This window comes from Mustela nigripes, chromosome 16 (assembly GCF_022355385.1).
Source record: "Mustela nigripes isolate SB6536 chromosome 16, MUSNIG.SB6536, whole genome shotgun sequence".
In the NCBI taxonomy this organism is placed as follows: domain Eukaryota; kingdom Metazoa; phylum Chordata; class Mammalia; order Carnivora; family Mustelidae; genus Mustela; species Mustela nigripes.
Window position 1 is genome coordinate 41,094,504 of NC_081572.1, and position 17,666 is coordinate 41,112,169.

Consider the following 17,666-nt stretch of genomic DNA (forward strand, 5'->3'; position numbering starts at 1 on the left):
TTTTACTTCTCACCCCGAGAGAGTTTGAAAGCCACCAAAGGACTCTTCGTAATGTGGGAAGTGACCTCAGTGTGGGAGGTCAGGAGGCTGGGAGGTGGCCTTACATGGGCCTCTTTCTGAGCGGGTGGGGATGGCCGTTCCTGCAGTAGCCTCTCGCCCCCAATCCCAAGGGCATCAGGGTACATGAGAGTCTTGGGTTTCATGTCAGATGACAGCTGGACTTTGGGTGAGATGGTGCCTGTGTTAGGTCACCTGTATCCCATACACCTGGCTGGTGTTCACCTCCAGATCGAGTGGTGGTTACAAGTCCCCCAGCCCTGTCCTTTCCCTAGGTAGATGAGGAAACAGGTTCAGAAGTGCAGCGTCCAAGTCTACATGGTGACCTAGAACCTGAGCCGAGACGGAACATGGGGACACGGGTGGTAGTCAAGGTCTCCCTCTTCCCCAGCACAGTTACTGGGACCACCTGTATTCAGGGGCTCCCTTTGTGGGAGTTCCTCTCTGCTCCCCACCCTGAGCCCTTGCCTAGCCTGAGGGGGAGGCATGTTGTACAAAGCCTGATAGAGACCCTGTACATCACTCGATTCCCATATGACCTAACACGGGGCGAGGGGGGCGGTTATCATCACTCTTTATACACTTCCTGGCCATCCCCCCAGCTCCCCACCCATCACCCTCTCTACACTTCACAACTGAGCCAAGTATATGGTATCTGTTTGACACCATGGTGACGTGGGCCGGCCTGGGTCCAAACCTCATCCATGCTCCTTAACTGCTGTGTGGCCTGGGGCCAGTGACTTCCCCTCTCTGAGGCTTGGTTTCCTCATCGGTACCATGGAGACCATTCTGCCGTGTAGGGTTCTGAAGATGGCTTGAGCTGACTTGGGAAGGGCCTCCAGCTGCCGGCCCAGCCTGGGTCCTGCCCCGCTGACCTGAAGCTCTCTGTCTCCCAGGGTATGGGCTATCTCCACGCCAAGGGCATCGTGCACAAAGATCTCAAATCCAAGAACGTCTTCTATGACAACGGCAAAGTGGTCATCACAGACTTTGGGCTGTTTGGGATCTCGGGCGTGGTCCGAGAGGGCCGGTGAGTTGACTTTGGGTGTGAGGGCCGGTGAGTTGACTTTGGGTGTCGGTACAGGACAGGGAGGACCTGGGCTGTACCAGCCAGGCCTCGACATGCAGTTTTTTTGTTTTTTTTTTTTTTAAAGATTTTATTTATTTATTTGACGGAGAGAGATCACAAGTAGGTAGAGAGGCAGGCAGAGAGAGAGAGGAGGAGGAAACAGGCTCCCTGCTGAGCAGAGAGCCCGATGCGGGACTCGATCCCAGGACCCTGAGATCATGACCTGAGCCGAAGGCAGCGGCTTAACCCACTGAGCCACCCAGGCGCCCTCGACATGCAGTTCTTGCTGTCTGTTGGTGAGAGGGGCAGCCCTCCCTGCAGGAAAGGCTAAGTTCTACTGCGGTCCTGTTCTGTAGTTCTGGTCCAGAATCAGGCTTGGGTGACGTTTGGGTCCCTTGTACTTAGTACTTCATTCTCAGGCTGACGCCCATAGGAGGCTGTGTCCCCAGGGTTCACGACCCCAGGGAGGGAGACACGATGAGGAAGAGCATCAGGTTTTATGTCCCCCAAATCTTGAAGGGTGGTGTTTGGGGAGAAAGGCTCTCTCCAAGAATCTGGGGGACCTCCGGGAAGGAGGGTGGCAGTCTGGCTAGAGACTGAGCCCTGGGCCAGGTTGTAAGATACACAGGCAGACTGATTGTCTCCTGGACGGAGAATCTGCTCCCTGCTGATACTGGTTACTGGCCGGCTTTCCTGGAAGAAGCTGGTTGTCACCCTTCTCTAGGTGCCTCTGCAGATGCAGATCAGTGAACTGTTTTCTGGGATGTGCATTGGGTGGTGCAGCCTCTTCGCTGCTGGCTGAAAGGCCCCATGCCCTTGCCCTGGCTTCTTGGCCTCCAGGCGTGAGAACCAGCTGAAGCTGTCCCATGACTGGCTATGCTACCTGGCCCCGGAGATTGTGCGCGAGATGACCCCCGGGAAGGATGAGGACCAACTGCCATTCTCCAAAGCTGCTGACGTCTATGCCTTTGGGTGAGGAGGCCCCTGATTTCCCCATCCTGGGGCTCTGAGGCCAAGTGTGGCCAAAAGAAGGGGCCCTGCTGGCTTGCAAGGGAGCGGTAAGGAGGCAGGGGCGGTGATGTGCTGAGTCTGGTTCTGCCGCTTGTTGGCTAAGGGACCACATCCTTGACCTCTTCCTCTGCTGTAAAATGCAGAGAATTACGGTGCCTCCTATGAGGTTGCTTCGGGAAGACTAAGGTGATTTCTGGGCGTCAGTCTCACCCAGTGCCCCGTGAGGATGCTGACCAGAGCTCAACACTGTCCCTCTGGGAGAACCAGGGGGTTCTAGTGCCCCACAAAGGTGACCAAAAGAAAAACAGAATAGGAATACAATGTGAGCCAGATACAGAATTTAAAGTTGCTCCCAGCTACTCTAAAAAAAGACAAATGGATGAAATCCGTTGTAATCATGCATCTAACTCTAGATCCAAAATGTCATTGCCACATGTCATCAAAACAAAAGATTAAGCAGTTATTTTACTCCCACACAGTTTTCTAGGAATTTAATGAGTATGTTACCCCTGAAGCACCCCTCAGGTTCACTCTCAACCTGTCCATTGCTCAGTAGTCCCACGTGGCTAGTGGCCCCTGCCTTGGATCGTGGGTGGTTGAGGGAGAAGGCCAAGATGAGTCAAGAAAGGCAAGGCAGCTCGGGGAGGCTGGGTGAGAGCCTCACTCTGGAATTTCAGGGCACCTTCCTGTGGGAGGTAGTCTCTTCCTGTCCTGACCTGGGATGTAGGCATGAGCCCTGCTGAAGATCTCTGTATCAGGAACTCTGTTCCTGTATCAGGAACTCTGTTCCTATCCAGCCTCACACTTCCCACCGCAAGGCCTTAGGGCCACGGGAAGGCCACCAGGCTGCCATCGCAGTATTTCTGGAAGCGTGGTGGGTGGGGAAAGCGGGAGGAGGATCCTGGGTGCGCTGGCTGGGTTCCTGGCACTGTGGCAGCAGGAGGTCCTGGGTGCGGGAGCTGGGCTGGGCGGTTCAGTCGCTCACGCTGCCCGGGCGGTCCCCGCAGGACTGTTTGGTATGAACTGCAAGCAAGAGACTGGCCCTTTAAGAACCAAGCGGCAGAGGCCTTGATCTGGCAGATTGGAAGTGGAGAGGGTATGAAGCGTGTCCTGGCCTCCGTCAGCCTGGGGAAGGAAGTCACTGTGAGTAGCCACCTGTTCTCAGAAAGGGAGGAAGGGCTGGGGCGGGGGGTGGGGCACACGACAGGTGCGCCCTTCTGCATTCACTCACCTGAGAAATGGGGCATGGAGGCAGAAGTGTCCTAAGCGGGCCTCTTTGCTTGCCTGCCAAAACACCTGTGCCCTTTATTACCCAACTGTGTTTCTTTAGAAAAACCATTGTCTTAAAAAAAGGAAAAAAAAAAAAGGACTGGTCCTGGTTTTAATTGACTCCTGAGTTGGAAAAGATAGTAGAGCCCTGTATGTTCCTTACATGGAGGAAGATGATCAAATCCTCCCTGCACAGAACACAGACAGGGGTTTCCTGTGGCATCACATGAATCTCGCCCCGAATGTTCTTCTCAAACACCCAAGAACCAGTCGAAGTTTCCGCAGCGTATTTGTCAAAAAGCCAGATCATAACACAGGTGCAGACCTCCTGCTTCTGGACACGGCCGGTGGTTTCTCTGCATGGCGGTTTTTAAGTGTCCCGCCCCGACACAGTGGTGTAAGGAAGCCAGGGCTGGATGTTTCCGGTACAGGCAGCATCCTCATGGTAATCAGGCGGAAGTGGGTGCTAGCCCGGATGTGAACACGCTCCAGGAGGTATCTGGGGGGCCTAGCACTGGGGGTTCCTGCCTGGAGGGATCCCCAGTGCGGGTCCAATTGAGCTCTAACTGGGCTGACGCCAGGGACGGTGCTGGCAGAGTCGCCGTCTGCAAGTGGAGACAGGCCCAGGGATAAAGCCTCCTGATTTTCCTTCAGGACCTGACCAGATCTTCATATTTTCCTCCTTTGACTGGTGGCTAGCTGTTAGGGCATCTTTGGAACGCTCGTTTAGGACATGGTGCCCGGGGTGCTTTATTCCAAGGGGGAACCTGCCGTCTGGTTGAAGAGCAGACTCTCTGTACATGTGTGCTCCTCCAATAGGGACACCAAAAGGCTAATCTGTAGCACCAACACCAGGCTCTTTGGCCACTTGATAGCCCCTCTTCTGGGCTGTTGAGCAGGGCAGGTGCGTCATGAGAGCCTCCCCGACGCTCTTGGACTCCTTCCCGGGCAGACCCACCTTTCCCTGGCATAGCCCCGGACCCCTGGGGACTAGAGGTAGGAGAGGTTCAGGCTCCTGGCTACTGAGTCATTCAGACTGCAGCTTAAGCAGCTGGTACCTTCTAATCTTCTTCTTTTTCTTTTTTTCAAAGAATTTTGTTTATGTATTTGACAAAGAGAGAGAGATTACAAGTAGGCAGAGAGAGGGGGGAAGCAGGTTCCCTGCTGAGCAGAGAGCCCAATGTGGGGCTTAATCCCCGAAGGCAGAGGCTTAACTCACTGAGCCACCCAGGTGTACCCCGTCTTTTTTTTTTTTTTTTTTTAAGATTTTTATTTGAGAGAAGAGACTGTGAATGGGGCAAGGGGTTGGAGGTGTGGGGTGGGGATTCAGAGGGAGAGAGAATCCCAAACAGATTCCCCACTCAGTGCAGAGCCCAACACGGAGCTCAATCCCAGGACCCCTAGATCACAACCAGAGCCGAAATCAAGAGCCAGATGCTTAACTGGCTGAGCCGCCCAGGAGCGCCTTAATTTTTTAAAATAAGTATCTGACAAAATCAGGATCATAACATGTAGCTCAGTTTTTTAAATCATGACCTTTTTTCCTCGTGGTGTTTTGATGTGCTTATTAACTCAAATCACGAACAGAGTCTTCTTTTTATACCTGTCTGCCCTGGCGTACACCCTAATATGGCTACTTCTCTGTTGTTGGACATTTAGGTTATTTCCAGTTTTTACCTGTTAAAGTCATGAAGGACACCTTTGTATAAACCAGAATGTGCCTGTATGTTTGTTTTATGTGAAAGAAAAAAATAGCGAGTTGCTTTCCTGGTAGCAATCTCCATTCTCTCTCTGCGCACTTGCAGTCTTGGCGCACAGAGTGGTGGGTGCGGTCTTCAGAATGGGGAAGGCATAGAGCCCATCAGAGGCAAGTGAGTCAGAGTGCAACACTGACCACAAGTCAGCATCACCTGGGAGCTTTTGAAAATATCAGGACCCCAGGGCCTCAACCAGAGAGAAGGATTTAATTGGCCTGGGTTGGGGCTAAGATCATAATTAATTTTATCGTTCATGTTTCGTTCTGGAAGGATTTCTTACAGTGTGGGGTTGCGGGTCTTTTGAAGCCCCTTAAGAATAGATTAGGGAGCAGGGAAGTGGGGAAAAGAGAAAATGGTCCAGCAGTCAGCTCCTGGTTCATGAAAGTTGACTTTCTTGTTTGGTTTTTTTGGGTTTTTTGTTTGTTTGTTTGTTTGTTTGTTTTCTGGGTTTTTTTGTTCTTTGTTTTTTTAAACACATTACCATTGGTGGGAAAAGGCGTCATAAGTCAGGGGCAATAAAAAGTGATTTTTGAATCATAATCAGAAGCAGGGAGTGCCCTCTGCGGAGCACCTTTCTCTGCCCCTCCAGCCAGTGCTGTAAGTTCACCACTAAGTTTCTGGCCATGGCAGCCACAGTGAGTAGTGCACCTAGGCTGACGTCAAAAGGCCAGAACACTTCTTTTTTTTTTTTTTAAGATTTTATTTATTCATTTGACAGAGATCACAAGTAGGCAGAGAGGCAGGCAGAGAGAGAGAGGAGGAAGCAGGCCCTCCGCAGAGCAGAGAGCCCGATGCGGGGCTCGATCCCAGGACCCTGGGATCATGACCCGAGCTAAAGGCAGAGGCTCAACCCACTGAGCCACCCAGGTGCCCAGAACGCTTCTTAATGAAAACCAGCAGTCCCCCACCTCAGGTCAAGCTCCAAAAGACCAATGCTTGTTCTAGCAGCTTTCCATTCCCTGTTCCTCTGCCCCTTCTCTGCTCAGCCTCCCGTCAGCTTTCCCTCTATCCTTTTATTAAGACTGATTCTGTGTCAGTATCATTGAATCGTCTATGCTATGTCAGCAGATGGAGGCCAAAAGTAAAAAGAAAAGAAATACGGGTGCACCATTGTAATAGATTCTAGTTGCCATGAGCTGCTGATTAAGCAGCTCACGACATTTTCCTCTTTGTGCGTCTCTCTCTCTCTTTCTGTCAGTTACTCAAAGGCTCACAATTTTGTTGGCTTCACGCGTGGACCATGGTTTTCTTGTGCAGTTTTTGGTTTTTCCTGTAGTTTCTGATTGTCTTCTTTTTTTCTTGCTGAGAATGGTCACAAGCACCACCTTTGCCGTATTCCTGAGGTTTTGCGGCTCCTACGTACTGCTTATGGAATGGAACTTGTTCCATTCTTCTTAGGGCCCATTGGTTTCTCGTGATCTGGATAATGGAATTTTAGGCCTGCTGTAGTGCTGTCATCCTTCCATTTCTCTTTGTTCATCCTTGGCTCAGTACTAGAATTTCGTGTATCGCAGGTCTCCCCATATCATTGTTTGCTTTCTAGTAAAATGCGAGAGAACCCTAAAAGAACTCCCTCCCAGTGGTTGCATAGGAGATAATCTTGAAATCCTTATATGTGCCTGAGCAAGTCCTGATTTTGTTCTCACACCAAGAGGTTCACAACAATCTTCCCTAAGAACATGAAATTTTAGCTGTGCTGTCAGTAGACAGCACATGTCCAGGGCATTGCTGAAAAATCAGATATTAATCTTAAAATTCTCAATCTTTTGTAGTTGCCCTATTTTATTCTCTCTGGGAACATCTTCTCTTTATTCTTGTTGCATTGAAATGTCATTCAAATATGCCTTAGAATAAGTTTATTTTTCTTGGTTTGGTACTCTTTTTTTTTTTTTTTAAAGATTTTATTTATTTATTTGACAAAGAGAAATCACAAGTAGATGGGGAGGCAGACAGAGAGAGAGAGAGAGGGAAGCAGGCTCCCCACCGAGCAGAGAGCCCGATGCGGGACTTGATCCCAGGACCCTGAGATCATGACCCGAGCCGAAGGCAGTGGCAACACTGAGCCACCCAGGCGCCCCGGTACTCTTTTTTTCAGTGAGGTCTCTTCACTGGGCCTTTTCAGGTCAAGATTTCAGCTTCCCTTAAAAGTTTCTGGGATATTTTCTTTCATTATGTCTGTATTACATAGTTTCCTGCCCTATAGTTCCTTTGTTTTCTCTTGTGGAAACTCCCATTGGACAGAATTTGGTCCTTAGTGAGCTTCTGTGTCTTTTACCTTCTTTGATGTTTTTTCTTCCTACCTAAAATCGGGGGCACAATCTGGGGAGCTTCCTGGATTTTATCTGCCAGTATTCCTACCTAATGTTTTGTTTCAGAGGCTCTGTGATTAGGGTGTGTAGTTCAGGGGTAGAGCATTGGATTGCAGAAGTTCTGTAATTAATCTCAAGCGCTTCCTTGTTTGTTGGTATGTTTTTATTGATCTTGTTTTATGCTTCTGCACACACACACACACACATACACACACACACACACTTACTTTACTCCAGAGTTGGTGTTTTGGTCAGTGTATCTTTGGTCTTTCTTGTTTTCCTAACCTGGTGGGCAACCCCACGAGGTATAGGTGCCCTCAAGAACAAAATCCTGAGCATACGTGGGTGAGCACTTTCTGCCTGGCTGTGTAGGCAGGCCTGTCTTCTTGCCGGGGCTCTCCTGAACCGAAAGGCTGAAAAGTGTGCAGTAAACACTCAGATCCGGAAAGCAGGCAGCAGACGGCCCAAGTGAGAGGAGCTTTACTCTCTCTCTCTTTTTTCCCCAAGTGGGCTCCACACCTAGCATAGAGCTTGAACTCATGACCCTGAGATCAAGACCTGAGCTGAGATCAAGAATTGGACCTGAGCTGAGATCAAGAATTGGACACTTAACCACCTGAGCTACCCTGGTGCCCCTTGAGGGGCAGTCAGGACAGGTGTTCTGCGGGCTCTCAAGCGCTCCCCTTCGTTTCATCCTTCTGGCCACTCCCAGCCTCTATTGCTGTATCGCTGAGGCTCCCACCCCTGTCGCAGCTCTACCCCACATATATTCTGAGCATCTTGCATTTCTTCTGCTTTTTTTTTTTTTTTTTTAAGATTTTATTTGTTTATTTGACAGACAGAGATCACAAGTAGGCAGAGAGGCAGGCAGAGAGAGAGAGAGGGACGAAGGCTCCCCGCTGAGCAGAGAGCCCGATGCGGGGCTCGATCCCAGGACCCTGAGATCATGACCTGAGCTGAAGGCAGCGGCTTAACTCACTGAGCCACCCAGGCGCCCTCTTCTGTTTGAAAATTCTACAACCCCATTTCTTTCTTTTCTTTCTTTCTTTTTTTTTTTTTTTTAAGATTTTATTTATTTGAGAGAGAGAGAGGGAGAGAGGCAGAGGGAGGAGAAACAGGCTCCTGCTGAGCAGAGAGCCCAATGCAGGGCTCAATCCCAGGATCATGACCTAAGCTGAAGTCAGACGCTTGACCAACTGAGCCACCTAGGCGCCCCATAACCCCATTTCTGATCTCTTTTCCTATTAGCTGTTTGTTCAGCTTTGTTCCTGTTATTCCAGGGCGGTGTAAGAAGGAAAGAGGGGAGACAAGCTCGTGCACTTTGTTTTCCACTGGAAAGCTTGAGAGCTCTTCTCAGATTCATGGCCAATCTTCTTAACATGGGCAGGATGTTGGGGGACCACCACACGGAGGCGGGGGGCTTAAGAGCATCGAAGGGACCCTGTGCAGAGTACCCGAGCTGCGCCCTCCTCCCTCCCTCCCCGCCAGCTCTCACCCCCCACCCCTGCCGGCTGTGTTCACAGGAGATCCTGTCTGCCTGCTGGGCTTTCGACCTACAGGAGAGGCCCAGCTTCCCCCTGCTCATGGACATGCTGGAGAAGCTGCCCAAGTTGAACCGGCGGCTCTCCCACCCCGGCCACTTCTGGAAGTCTGCTGAGTAAGTAGCCCCTCGGTGGGCCTTCGCAGCCTCTCCTGGTATCTTAAAGGGCACCGTCCACTCTGTCTAAGACTTAGATCTAGGGAATACACAAACCAGATCTCCCCCTTGCCCAAGTGATACTAGGATCTTGTTTATTTCAGAGACTCCTTTTGAGACACGAGCGTCTCTAGTCCTTTTCTGTGAAAACCTACATATCCCTGTTACCAGAGCAGTGCTGATGCTGGGCCCAGACAGGCCTGGACGAGAGGAATCTGCCTCAGAAGGGGCCAGACACGGCCCCTGTTGGAGGCCAGAGCAGTGTGGGTATTAGAGCAACACCGACATCAGCAGTGCTGCTCTTACTTAAAAGGGTATAGACTCGAGATGGCTTTGGAACCTCCCAGACCAGCCACCTGGGTTGAGGACCACGTGGTCCACGTTTCTGTGCCACTTTGAGGAGGGAAGGCCACCCCCCTTCTGCTTATTTATTTATTTATTTTTTCTTTTTTTTTTAAAGATTTTATTTATTTGTTTGACAGAGAGAGATCACAAGTAGGCAGAGAGGCAGGCGGAGAGAGAGAGGAGGAAGCAGGCTCCCCACTGAGTAGAGAACCCAATGCGGGGCTCGATCCCAGGACCCTGAGATCATGACCTGAGCCGAAGGCAGAGGCTTTAACCCACTGAGCCACCCAGGTGCCCCCACCTTCTGTTTAATCACACAGTCCTTGGTACCCCTTGGTACAGGTGGCCTGTGCTCCTCCTGACCATTCTGCCTCATTCCCCTTTCTCTCTGTCCCTCTGGCTCTGGCTCTGCCTGACCCTCAGAAGTGGGCCTCTGCCCTGCCGCAAACCCTTTGTGGGAATCCAAGGAAGTCCGTCGTTCTAGGCCTCAGTTTCCACAGCTTTAAAAAGTAGTCTGCGGCCAGATTCGTGGGGTGGCCTCATAGCGTGGGGAGTGTGTTAAACTTTGCAGGCATGAAGGGAAATTGGAGCCACAGCTCCCATCCCTAGGATTTGTAGTGTGCCCAGCAGCACCGCCACAGTCCTGAGCACAGTCTCTATGGCAAGGACTCAGCTCTGCCATTTAATGCAGGAGTAGCCAGGGACAGTGCATAAACCAGGGGGCTGGCTGGGTGCTAAGAAAGCTTTATTTATGGATGCGGCAACTGGAATTTCATGCAACTTTCTTTTTTTAAGATTTTTATTTCATTTGCCTGAGAGAGGGAGCACACAAGCAGGAGGAACAGCAGAGGGAGAGGGAGAAGCAGATACCCCACTGAGCAGACTCCCCACTGGCACTCAATTCCGGAACCCTGTGGTCATGACCTGAGCTGAAGGCAGGCGCTTAACCGACTGAGCCACCCAGGGGTCTCTCATGTAACTTACACATATTATGAAATCTTCTTTTGATCCCCCCAACCCATTTAGAAAGGCAAAAACCATTCTTAGTTTATGTATTGTGCAGAAACGTGTTGAGCAGTCCATATGTGAAAAGACCCCTGAACAATAGGAATGGTTTTAAGCTTTTTTAAGACGAAGGGCGCTTTATAAAAGTGCAATCTACCCCAGACTCCCAGTATATAAACCAGAAAAAGTGGAGCTGCTCTTGCTAGTTGCAGGGGCAGGAGCCTGTCCATACCCCCCAAGGTGGCTGCTGGAGCACCTGCCATCCCATCACTTACCCCTGGAGAAACTGCTCCTGGATTTCCTACCTGCTGCCCAGGTGTGTGGTGGCAACAGCATCCATCCTAGTCTAGAAAGGGCCAGTTAGTAAATATTTTAGGCTTGTGGCTCATATGATCTCTATCATATGTTCTTGGTTTTTTCTGTTTTGTTTTGTTTTTAACCTTTAAAACGATCCATCTTTTTGTGGCTGGATTTGGCTTAGGTATGGTTGGCTGGCCCATCTTGAAAACAAACCAAACTGGGTTTGAAACTATAGGCAAGGGTGGTAGCCCAGCATGAGTCATCCGACCAGGGGATGCCGGTAAGAGAACTCACTGAAGAAATGTGGTAAACCGCTGATTGAGGCCATGTGCAGGGACGGCCTAGAGGAATGACAGTTTGAGGTTGGGAACGCTTTCTCTTAGAATGCCACGTTAGTGTCCATATTTTGCTCTGAAGATGGGTCAGAGTCTAGTGTAAATGGGGGGCAACAAAATGTTGCCACTGGAGGTGTGGGTACTACCCAGCTATTGCTGAGTACCTGCCACACCCCTGGGGAGACAGAAGGCCCAGGCCAAGCCTCAGCCATCCGGGAGCTTGCAGTATAATCAGTGAATGGATGAGGGAATGATGCCAACATGCTAAGTGTTGTGCCAAAGAACAGCCTTGGTGGGATGCTCAGCCACACTCAGTGCCCTCTCTGCCCACCTAGGGAGCTTGAGGAAGGGTTCTCCAGAAGAAGGGGCATTGGAACTGGCTTTCCAGCAGGAGCTATCCTGGTAGAAACGAGGAGAGTGGGGTTCCCCTGGACTCTGGGCAGCTTGTTTAACATCCTGGGCCCGAGTCTGGTCATCCACAGAAGAGAGGGCTGCACTGGGCGGGTCTAGCATTCAGGAGATGATTCCAGATTCCCTAAAGACTGTAGAGCCCCAGCTTCTCATTTCACAGGTGGGAGACAAAGCCACAGCTGGGTGGTGTCCCCTGCCCAAAGCCATCTGTGTTAGCTGCTAAAGGGGAAAATGCCAGCCTTCCTGAATGAGCCTCTCACCGCTTCCTTCCTGTTCATGATTTCTATTTCAACACGTCCCGCCTCTAATTCTCATTTTCTCTTTTCTTTCCCATCTGTCTTGTTGCTTTTTTATTTTGGGGGGGGGGTGGACGTGCTGGCCTGTGCTGTCCTCTCCCCACTCCATCGTCTCCCTCCACCTGTCTGCTTCCGGCGCCCGACTCCGTCACCCGTGGGACGGCGCTCTTCCCGCACTTGGCCACACGGTCGCCGGGCACCCCCAGTCGCTGGCGGAGCCGCTACTACGGGAAAGGGCGTGACGGTCGCCTGGACTTTCAGAACTCCGGTCCTGCTCTGGAGGAATAGTGTGTCTTCCGTTATTCCACTCATTCTCTGCCTGTTTGCACCCCGCTTCCTGTTCTCTGTCTGCATCCGGCTTCCCCAGTTTCCTCTGTTCTGTTCCCCTAAGCCAAAGTGATGTTCCTGTAGGCAAAATGGCCCCCCGTAAGGGTCCTACAGGTTTGTGTGTGTCTCGCAGGGCTGAGAGGAGGCCCACAGCACGTGGCACGACCTCTCTCCACCCACTGTGGCGGATGTCGGCTTATCCCAGGGTGGAAGAGAACTCGGGAGACTTGGTCCAAGGCCAGGGCACCCTTCAACCAGAGCTTAAAGAAGGGAACACAGTAAGCAGAAGGAGTGAACTTTCAGGAAGTCTGGTTTGATAGTCAAAGGCTGAGGGGCCGTGGGTCCATTGGCCAACCTCTGTCTAAACATCCTCTGACTGTCCTGGGGAGCATGGGACAGGCGCTCTGCGCCAGGTCCCTTCCGAGCCCTCTGCGCTGCCAAGCCTGGGATGGAGTGGGGACGCCTTTCTCCCTCTCTGCAGGGAAAGTGGGCTCCCTGCCCTCTGCCCTGGCCAGGCCTCTGCCGCTCCGTGGGCTTGGGTTCTGACTCTGTTCTCCTCTCTTCTCTCTCTCCCCGTAGGTTGTAGGCCTGGCTGCCTTGCATGCACCTGGGGCTTTCCTTCTCCTAATCGACACTCGGCACCGTGACTTCCGCTCAAGTGCCAGCTGACGTGCGCGCACTAACCCAGGGGATGCGATCTCTGCCGCTCCAGGCCTCTCTCCCGAGACTTCTTCTTTTGCTTTGTTTTTTAAAACCAGCCTCCTCCCCCTCTCCATGGCCCGTGTGTCCCAGAATAACTGCCATCCACGAAGACCCCCTAACAGCCCCCGCACCCCGCCCAGCAGAGCTGCCTCCCCTGTCTGGGACTTCATCCTCTAACTCTGCCTCTGTGGGGTGGCGCCGGTGTGTTTGGGCGGTCCTGTCTCCCCACTAACACCTCCATGAGGTTGACTGCCCCTGACCGCTGCCCCCGACCCCGGGGCCTGACTGGGTCCACAATGCAGGGGAGGGCTTTTGCTTGGCTGTTAACCTGCAAGGTCTTGTCCAGCAAGGAGTGGGATGATTTCAGAGCTGCCCAAGGCCAGTCCCATCTGGGGGCATTGGGTCCCATTGCTGTGAAAGTCACTGGCTGGGAAGGGCTTTGTCCCCAGCAGTGCCCTTCGGAAAGTGGTCCTAAAAACAAAGGGGGCCTGTCGCCAAACAGTTGCACTGATGAGAGCAAAGTTTCTGCTGCCGATCCCCACAGACAGAAAGTACCAGACCCCAAGTGAGCGTTCATCCAGAGGGTGGCTAAGAGGCTACACGCAGCACTGGGCTGCTTCCCAGATGCAGGTTCCTGGGGTTCCTGCAAACTGAGTCCAGGTCCCTGGAAGCGGGCTCTAGGAGTCTGCATTTCTACATTGCCCCCCAATGTTTGGGGACCATTTTTGAAAAGATGGTGTGAGGCCGCTCTCTTGGTACTTGGGGTCCGGTTTCTTTTTTCCCCCAGTTGCTCTCGGAGCAGAGCTCTCCTGGGCCGCATGTGAGACAGTAGCTCAGTCGAGACCATGGCAGTGACAGCAGGCGAGGTGCCAGGCACTCCGAGACTGAGAAGCTCCTGCCCCCCAGGAGGGTATGTGACCAAGTCTTAGCCCCAAGACCACGCCTGACCAGGAGCAGCTCTGCTAAGCCTTGCTTCTCGCTGGGGGCAGTTCCTCTGTGGAGCTTATGAAACAGGCCCGCTCCTTGGCTAACATTATCCTACTTCCGATCAAGGCCAGTGGGGCCGTAACCCATGTTTTTGTTCCTCTTTGCAGCATTAACAGCAGCAAAGTTGTACCCCGGTTTGAAAGGTTTGGCTTGGGTGTCCTGGAGTCCAGTAATCCAAAGATGTAGCCAGCCGTGCGGTTTTTCTGCCGATTTCTTTTCTTCTTAAATGTGTTTCTAAAGCGTCCAAACAACCACCATGCCACAAATGAAAACACTCTTCGAAACATCAGTCTACCCTCCTGAGTGGTGCAGACCAGGAGTGTGAGTCCTTGACTCTGACCTGTCCATCCAGGGAAACATCTGGCCAGCGTTAGAGCCACACCTGCTGTTTCTTCTTCAAGTGATATATCACCGCCAACCAGACTTGCCCCGAGAGGCAGCGAAAGTTTACATGGATGTTTCTGGGGTGTGAACTCGATGCTTCACAATAGGTAATAATAAACGGTGGCCGCAGAGGCACACTGGCACCACTGGCCGGGATGGTGGGAGTGGCCTTCCCCTCTGGAGGACCATGGCGGCGGTGAGGAAAAGGAAGAAAAGCACCATCCTTGTGGCTGTTCTTGGGGTCGGATGGGGACCGCAAGGTTTGACCTGGACTCAGCTTTGGCCCCAAACCCCAGAATGCCCCTCTGTAGGGTTCTCCCCCTATCCTAACAAAGGGACACTGTCACTTTTTCTTCTGGCAGAGGAAACCCTGGCTAGAAGCCAAGTGGGATTTTGAGGGTCAGGAGTTCCCAAAGGGCTTGGGTTCCCCAATTATCCAGCCTGTCCCTGCTGGAAAAGTCAAGACAGATTAAACCCAAATAATGTCTGGATTGATCCAGGGGTTGCTGGCCAGGATTTCCAGCACCTGTAGACAACTTTCTCTCACACAGCTTCTAGGAAGACTGCAAGGAGATGGTACTCAGGGCTTCAGATTTTTAGACACATCCCAGTCCTGGCTGAGATTTGACCCCAGAGCTAAGGCCCAGCCCCACAGCTGTGTGTACCATGAGGGCTTGCACCCAGGAGAACCAAAAGGGGAGCAGGAGGGAGAAGTGGCAGGCAGCGGGTTCCTGAGCTTACCCTCCCAGCCACAGGGGGACCTGGCTCTTCAGAAGCCCCATTAGTCATGCCAAGGTTCTAGAATTGCCCACCCCTCCTCCAGTCCTGTTGAAGGCCCGGAGCCACTCTTGACTCTTCCACTGTCCTTATTCTGAGCCCTTAGCTAAGACGGGAGGCCTGTGCCCCTCCACACTGTTCATGCAGACCCACCCAGTCCACCAGTCCTCAGGGCCTCCCCTGAACCGAGTCAGGACAGGACATCTGCCTGTGTATTTTGCACCAGAAGGAGGGGCTTGACTGGGGAAAGTCCGTGAAATGAACATATTCTGCCTATCTTCATTAGAAGCTGTCACCTAAAGAGAACAGTTCCAGATGACAAAGAAGCCTTCAATGGGTGTTACGCCATGGTAGGCCTCAAACCAGAACTGACCAAGGGTGATGAGGGTGGCGATGTAGTTGGATTCAGACCCAGACCCTGTGTCCATGCTCTGAGCCAAGATGGGGGTGGGGGGCATGTGGCCCTCCCATCCCTTTCATTTAGACCCACCTAGCAGAGCTCCCAATCTTCAGAGCCTTCCCTGGAGTCTGGCCAGAAGGTCATACGAAGCAGGCCTCTGACAAGAAGTGGTGGGGCTGCCTTCCTGACTCCAGGTCCGACGCCCCTCGGCTGACCCACGCCTGGAGAGCACAGCTGTGCAGCAGGGCGAGGTATTCAGGATCCCACTGCCCATCAGCACCCCAGACCTGAGCTCCTTAACCCTTCCCAGTTGCGGGTATGGGTAAGACGAGAGCTGTAAGCCAAGTGGATTCAGCTCCTGGTGGGTCTTCCGTCTTCTTTGGGGCTTATCCCTTGGCCTCCCCGATGAGTGTCACACCTGCAGGTCAGTTAAAGAAGCTTTCATCGAACACCGACGGTGTCTTGCCCAAGTGCAGGGGATGCTGTGATGGGAGTAATGACAGTCCCTGCCCTTAAGGAACTAACACTGCCAAGAACCCTGAAGGGGAGCTGAAGGTGTGGAGGACAGCCCCTTCATCTTCAGGACCCTGGACAGCTGGCCAGCTCTTGGCTTAGCCTCTGCTGCCTGCCATTTAAGAGAAACTTGGTCCCCTGCTCCCTCTCAAAGTGACTGTGAATTGAGGTTGGGAAGACATGCTTGCCCTTCTGTGTGCTCTCCCGTCTGCCATGGAAACACATGAAGGACGGCCAGATACTGTGAATTCAGTGCTCACAGCCGACTGTGAAGGGGATGGCAGAAGCTGGGACAGCCTCCCCAGCGAGAGCTCTGGGGGCTGTAGAGGTCCCCACTGGGGTCTGAGAATGGGGCCCCAGCTTTGGTCCTTCGCAGCATACCTCCAGTCCCAGGCACGCCCTCCAAAACCCTCCTAGGTTTTGGTGTCCCTGCTGCCTTTAACCCCCAGAGCCACAGCCGCTGGCTCTCCATCCAACTCGAGGTCTTCAATCCTAGCAAGTTCCCCGTTGGTTGTGGGCAGTGTAGCAACGTTGACCTCTCTGTGTCACCAGATCAGTGCAGAGCGCTGGAATCCTGTCCTCTCGTGGCATTTTCCTTGTCATCACAGGGAGCAGCCATGTGCCCTGTAAGCCTGCATTGCTATTGTTCCGTGTTGATGAGGGGGCCGGGTGGAGACATAAATGTGAAGCCGTTTCGGGAGCTCGTGTGATGCTACAGTGTTAGCCCGGATTTCATTCGTGTGTGTGTGTAAAACCAGCGTCTTCCGTGGCCACAGGCACACACTTGCTTTTTTGAATGTGATGTAAAATTTGTACAGTAAAAGTTTTTATATTTTCTATCAACTGCATTTGTCTTCCAGAAATGCTATTAATTTAAATTAAAATGGTTAGTATTAATGAACGCACTGTATCCGTTTTTTTGCCACTGGCAAGAACACATCCTTTGTGCCAGGCCTAGCCTGGGTGTCTGGAGTTGGTGAATAAAATTGTACCAAGGTGTCTGGGGCTTGTGTCTCCTTGGGTCAGTTCCAGATGTGCCTGGGGAGCTGCTCGGATGGATGGCCTGAGGGAACAGGAATGGGGCTGGAGAATCGGACCCCCTCTAGGAGCTCCTTCCAGAGAAGGCGTCCGTGGACCTGAAAGTCAGATGGAGGAGTGGAGACAGAATGGCATCAGCTGGACAAGAGAACGGTCATCCAGCTCCAGCACCAACAGCTCATGAGCAGACCCAGACCTGGGCTAGGGTGGTCTTCGCCTCGTGGAAGCTGTCGGGGTGGGGAGTGGAGTGCTCATTTATCTGATTCTTACTTCTCGGAGTTTCTCCTTGCCAGTCCGTAGAGAGGCTTTGAAGGTTGAAGTAGGCGGTACAGATGGAGGAGAAGGGGGGCGGACACTCGCAAGGCCCTCCTCAGCCAGGGAGGGCTTTCTATCCACCGTCCCCCACCTCAGTGTATCCGTCACAAGCACACCATGAGGCAGGAGTTGTGGTGTTTCCACCAAGGAAACTGGAGCATGCAAGGTTAAAATACCCAAGAAGGTGTTTAGTCCAGGACGCAGCCCAAGGCTTTGACTCCAGAACTTCCTCAGCAAAAGTCGAGGAACTGACCAGTTGGACATTTACTGAGCATCTGTGCTCTGAAGGTGGCACTAAGCACTGGAACATGTAAAAAGGTGGTGGTGCCCTTGCCTTCAGCTATGAGCCCCTGAGTGGCCCAA

The 17,666-nt window shown here is 52.3% G+C and overlaps 1 protein-coding gene across 3 annotated transcripts in view; it reads left to right on the forward strand.

Moving 5' to 3' along the window:
* KSR1 (kinase suppressor of ras 1) overlaps positions 1-16,851 on the forward strand; it is a 148,720-nt gene extending 131,869 nt beyond the window's left edge. For 2 of the 3 annotated variants that reach the window (XM_059379714.1, XM_059379712.1), the window contains 5 exons: positions 954-1,087; positions 1,967-2,098; positions 3,145-3,280; positions 8,996-9,129; positions 13,984-16,851. In XM_059379714.1, coding sequence (XP_059235697.1) covers positions 954-1,087; positions 1,967-2,098; positions 3,145-3,280; positions 8,996-9,129; positions 13,984-14,062 — 615 coding nt within the window. In that variant the 3' untranslated portion in view covers positions 14,063-16,851. Of the gene's footprint in view, positions 1-953; positions 1,088-1,966; positions 2,099-3,144; positions 3,281-8,995; positions 9,130-12,066; positions 12,148-13,983 lie in introns of all 3 variants that reach the window. The other variant, XM_059379713.1, reaches the window with a different exon arrangement.
* The last annotated feature ends 815 nt before the right edge of the window (positions 16,852-17,666 follow it).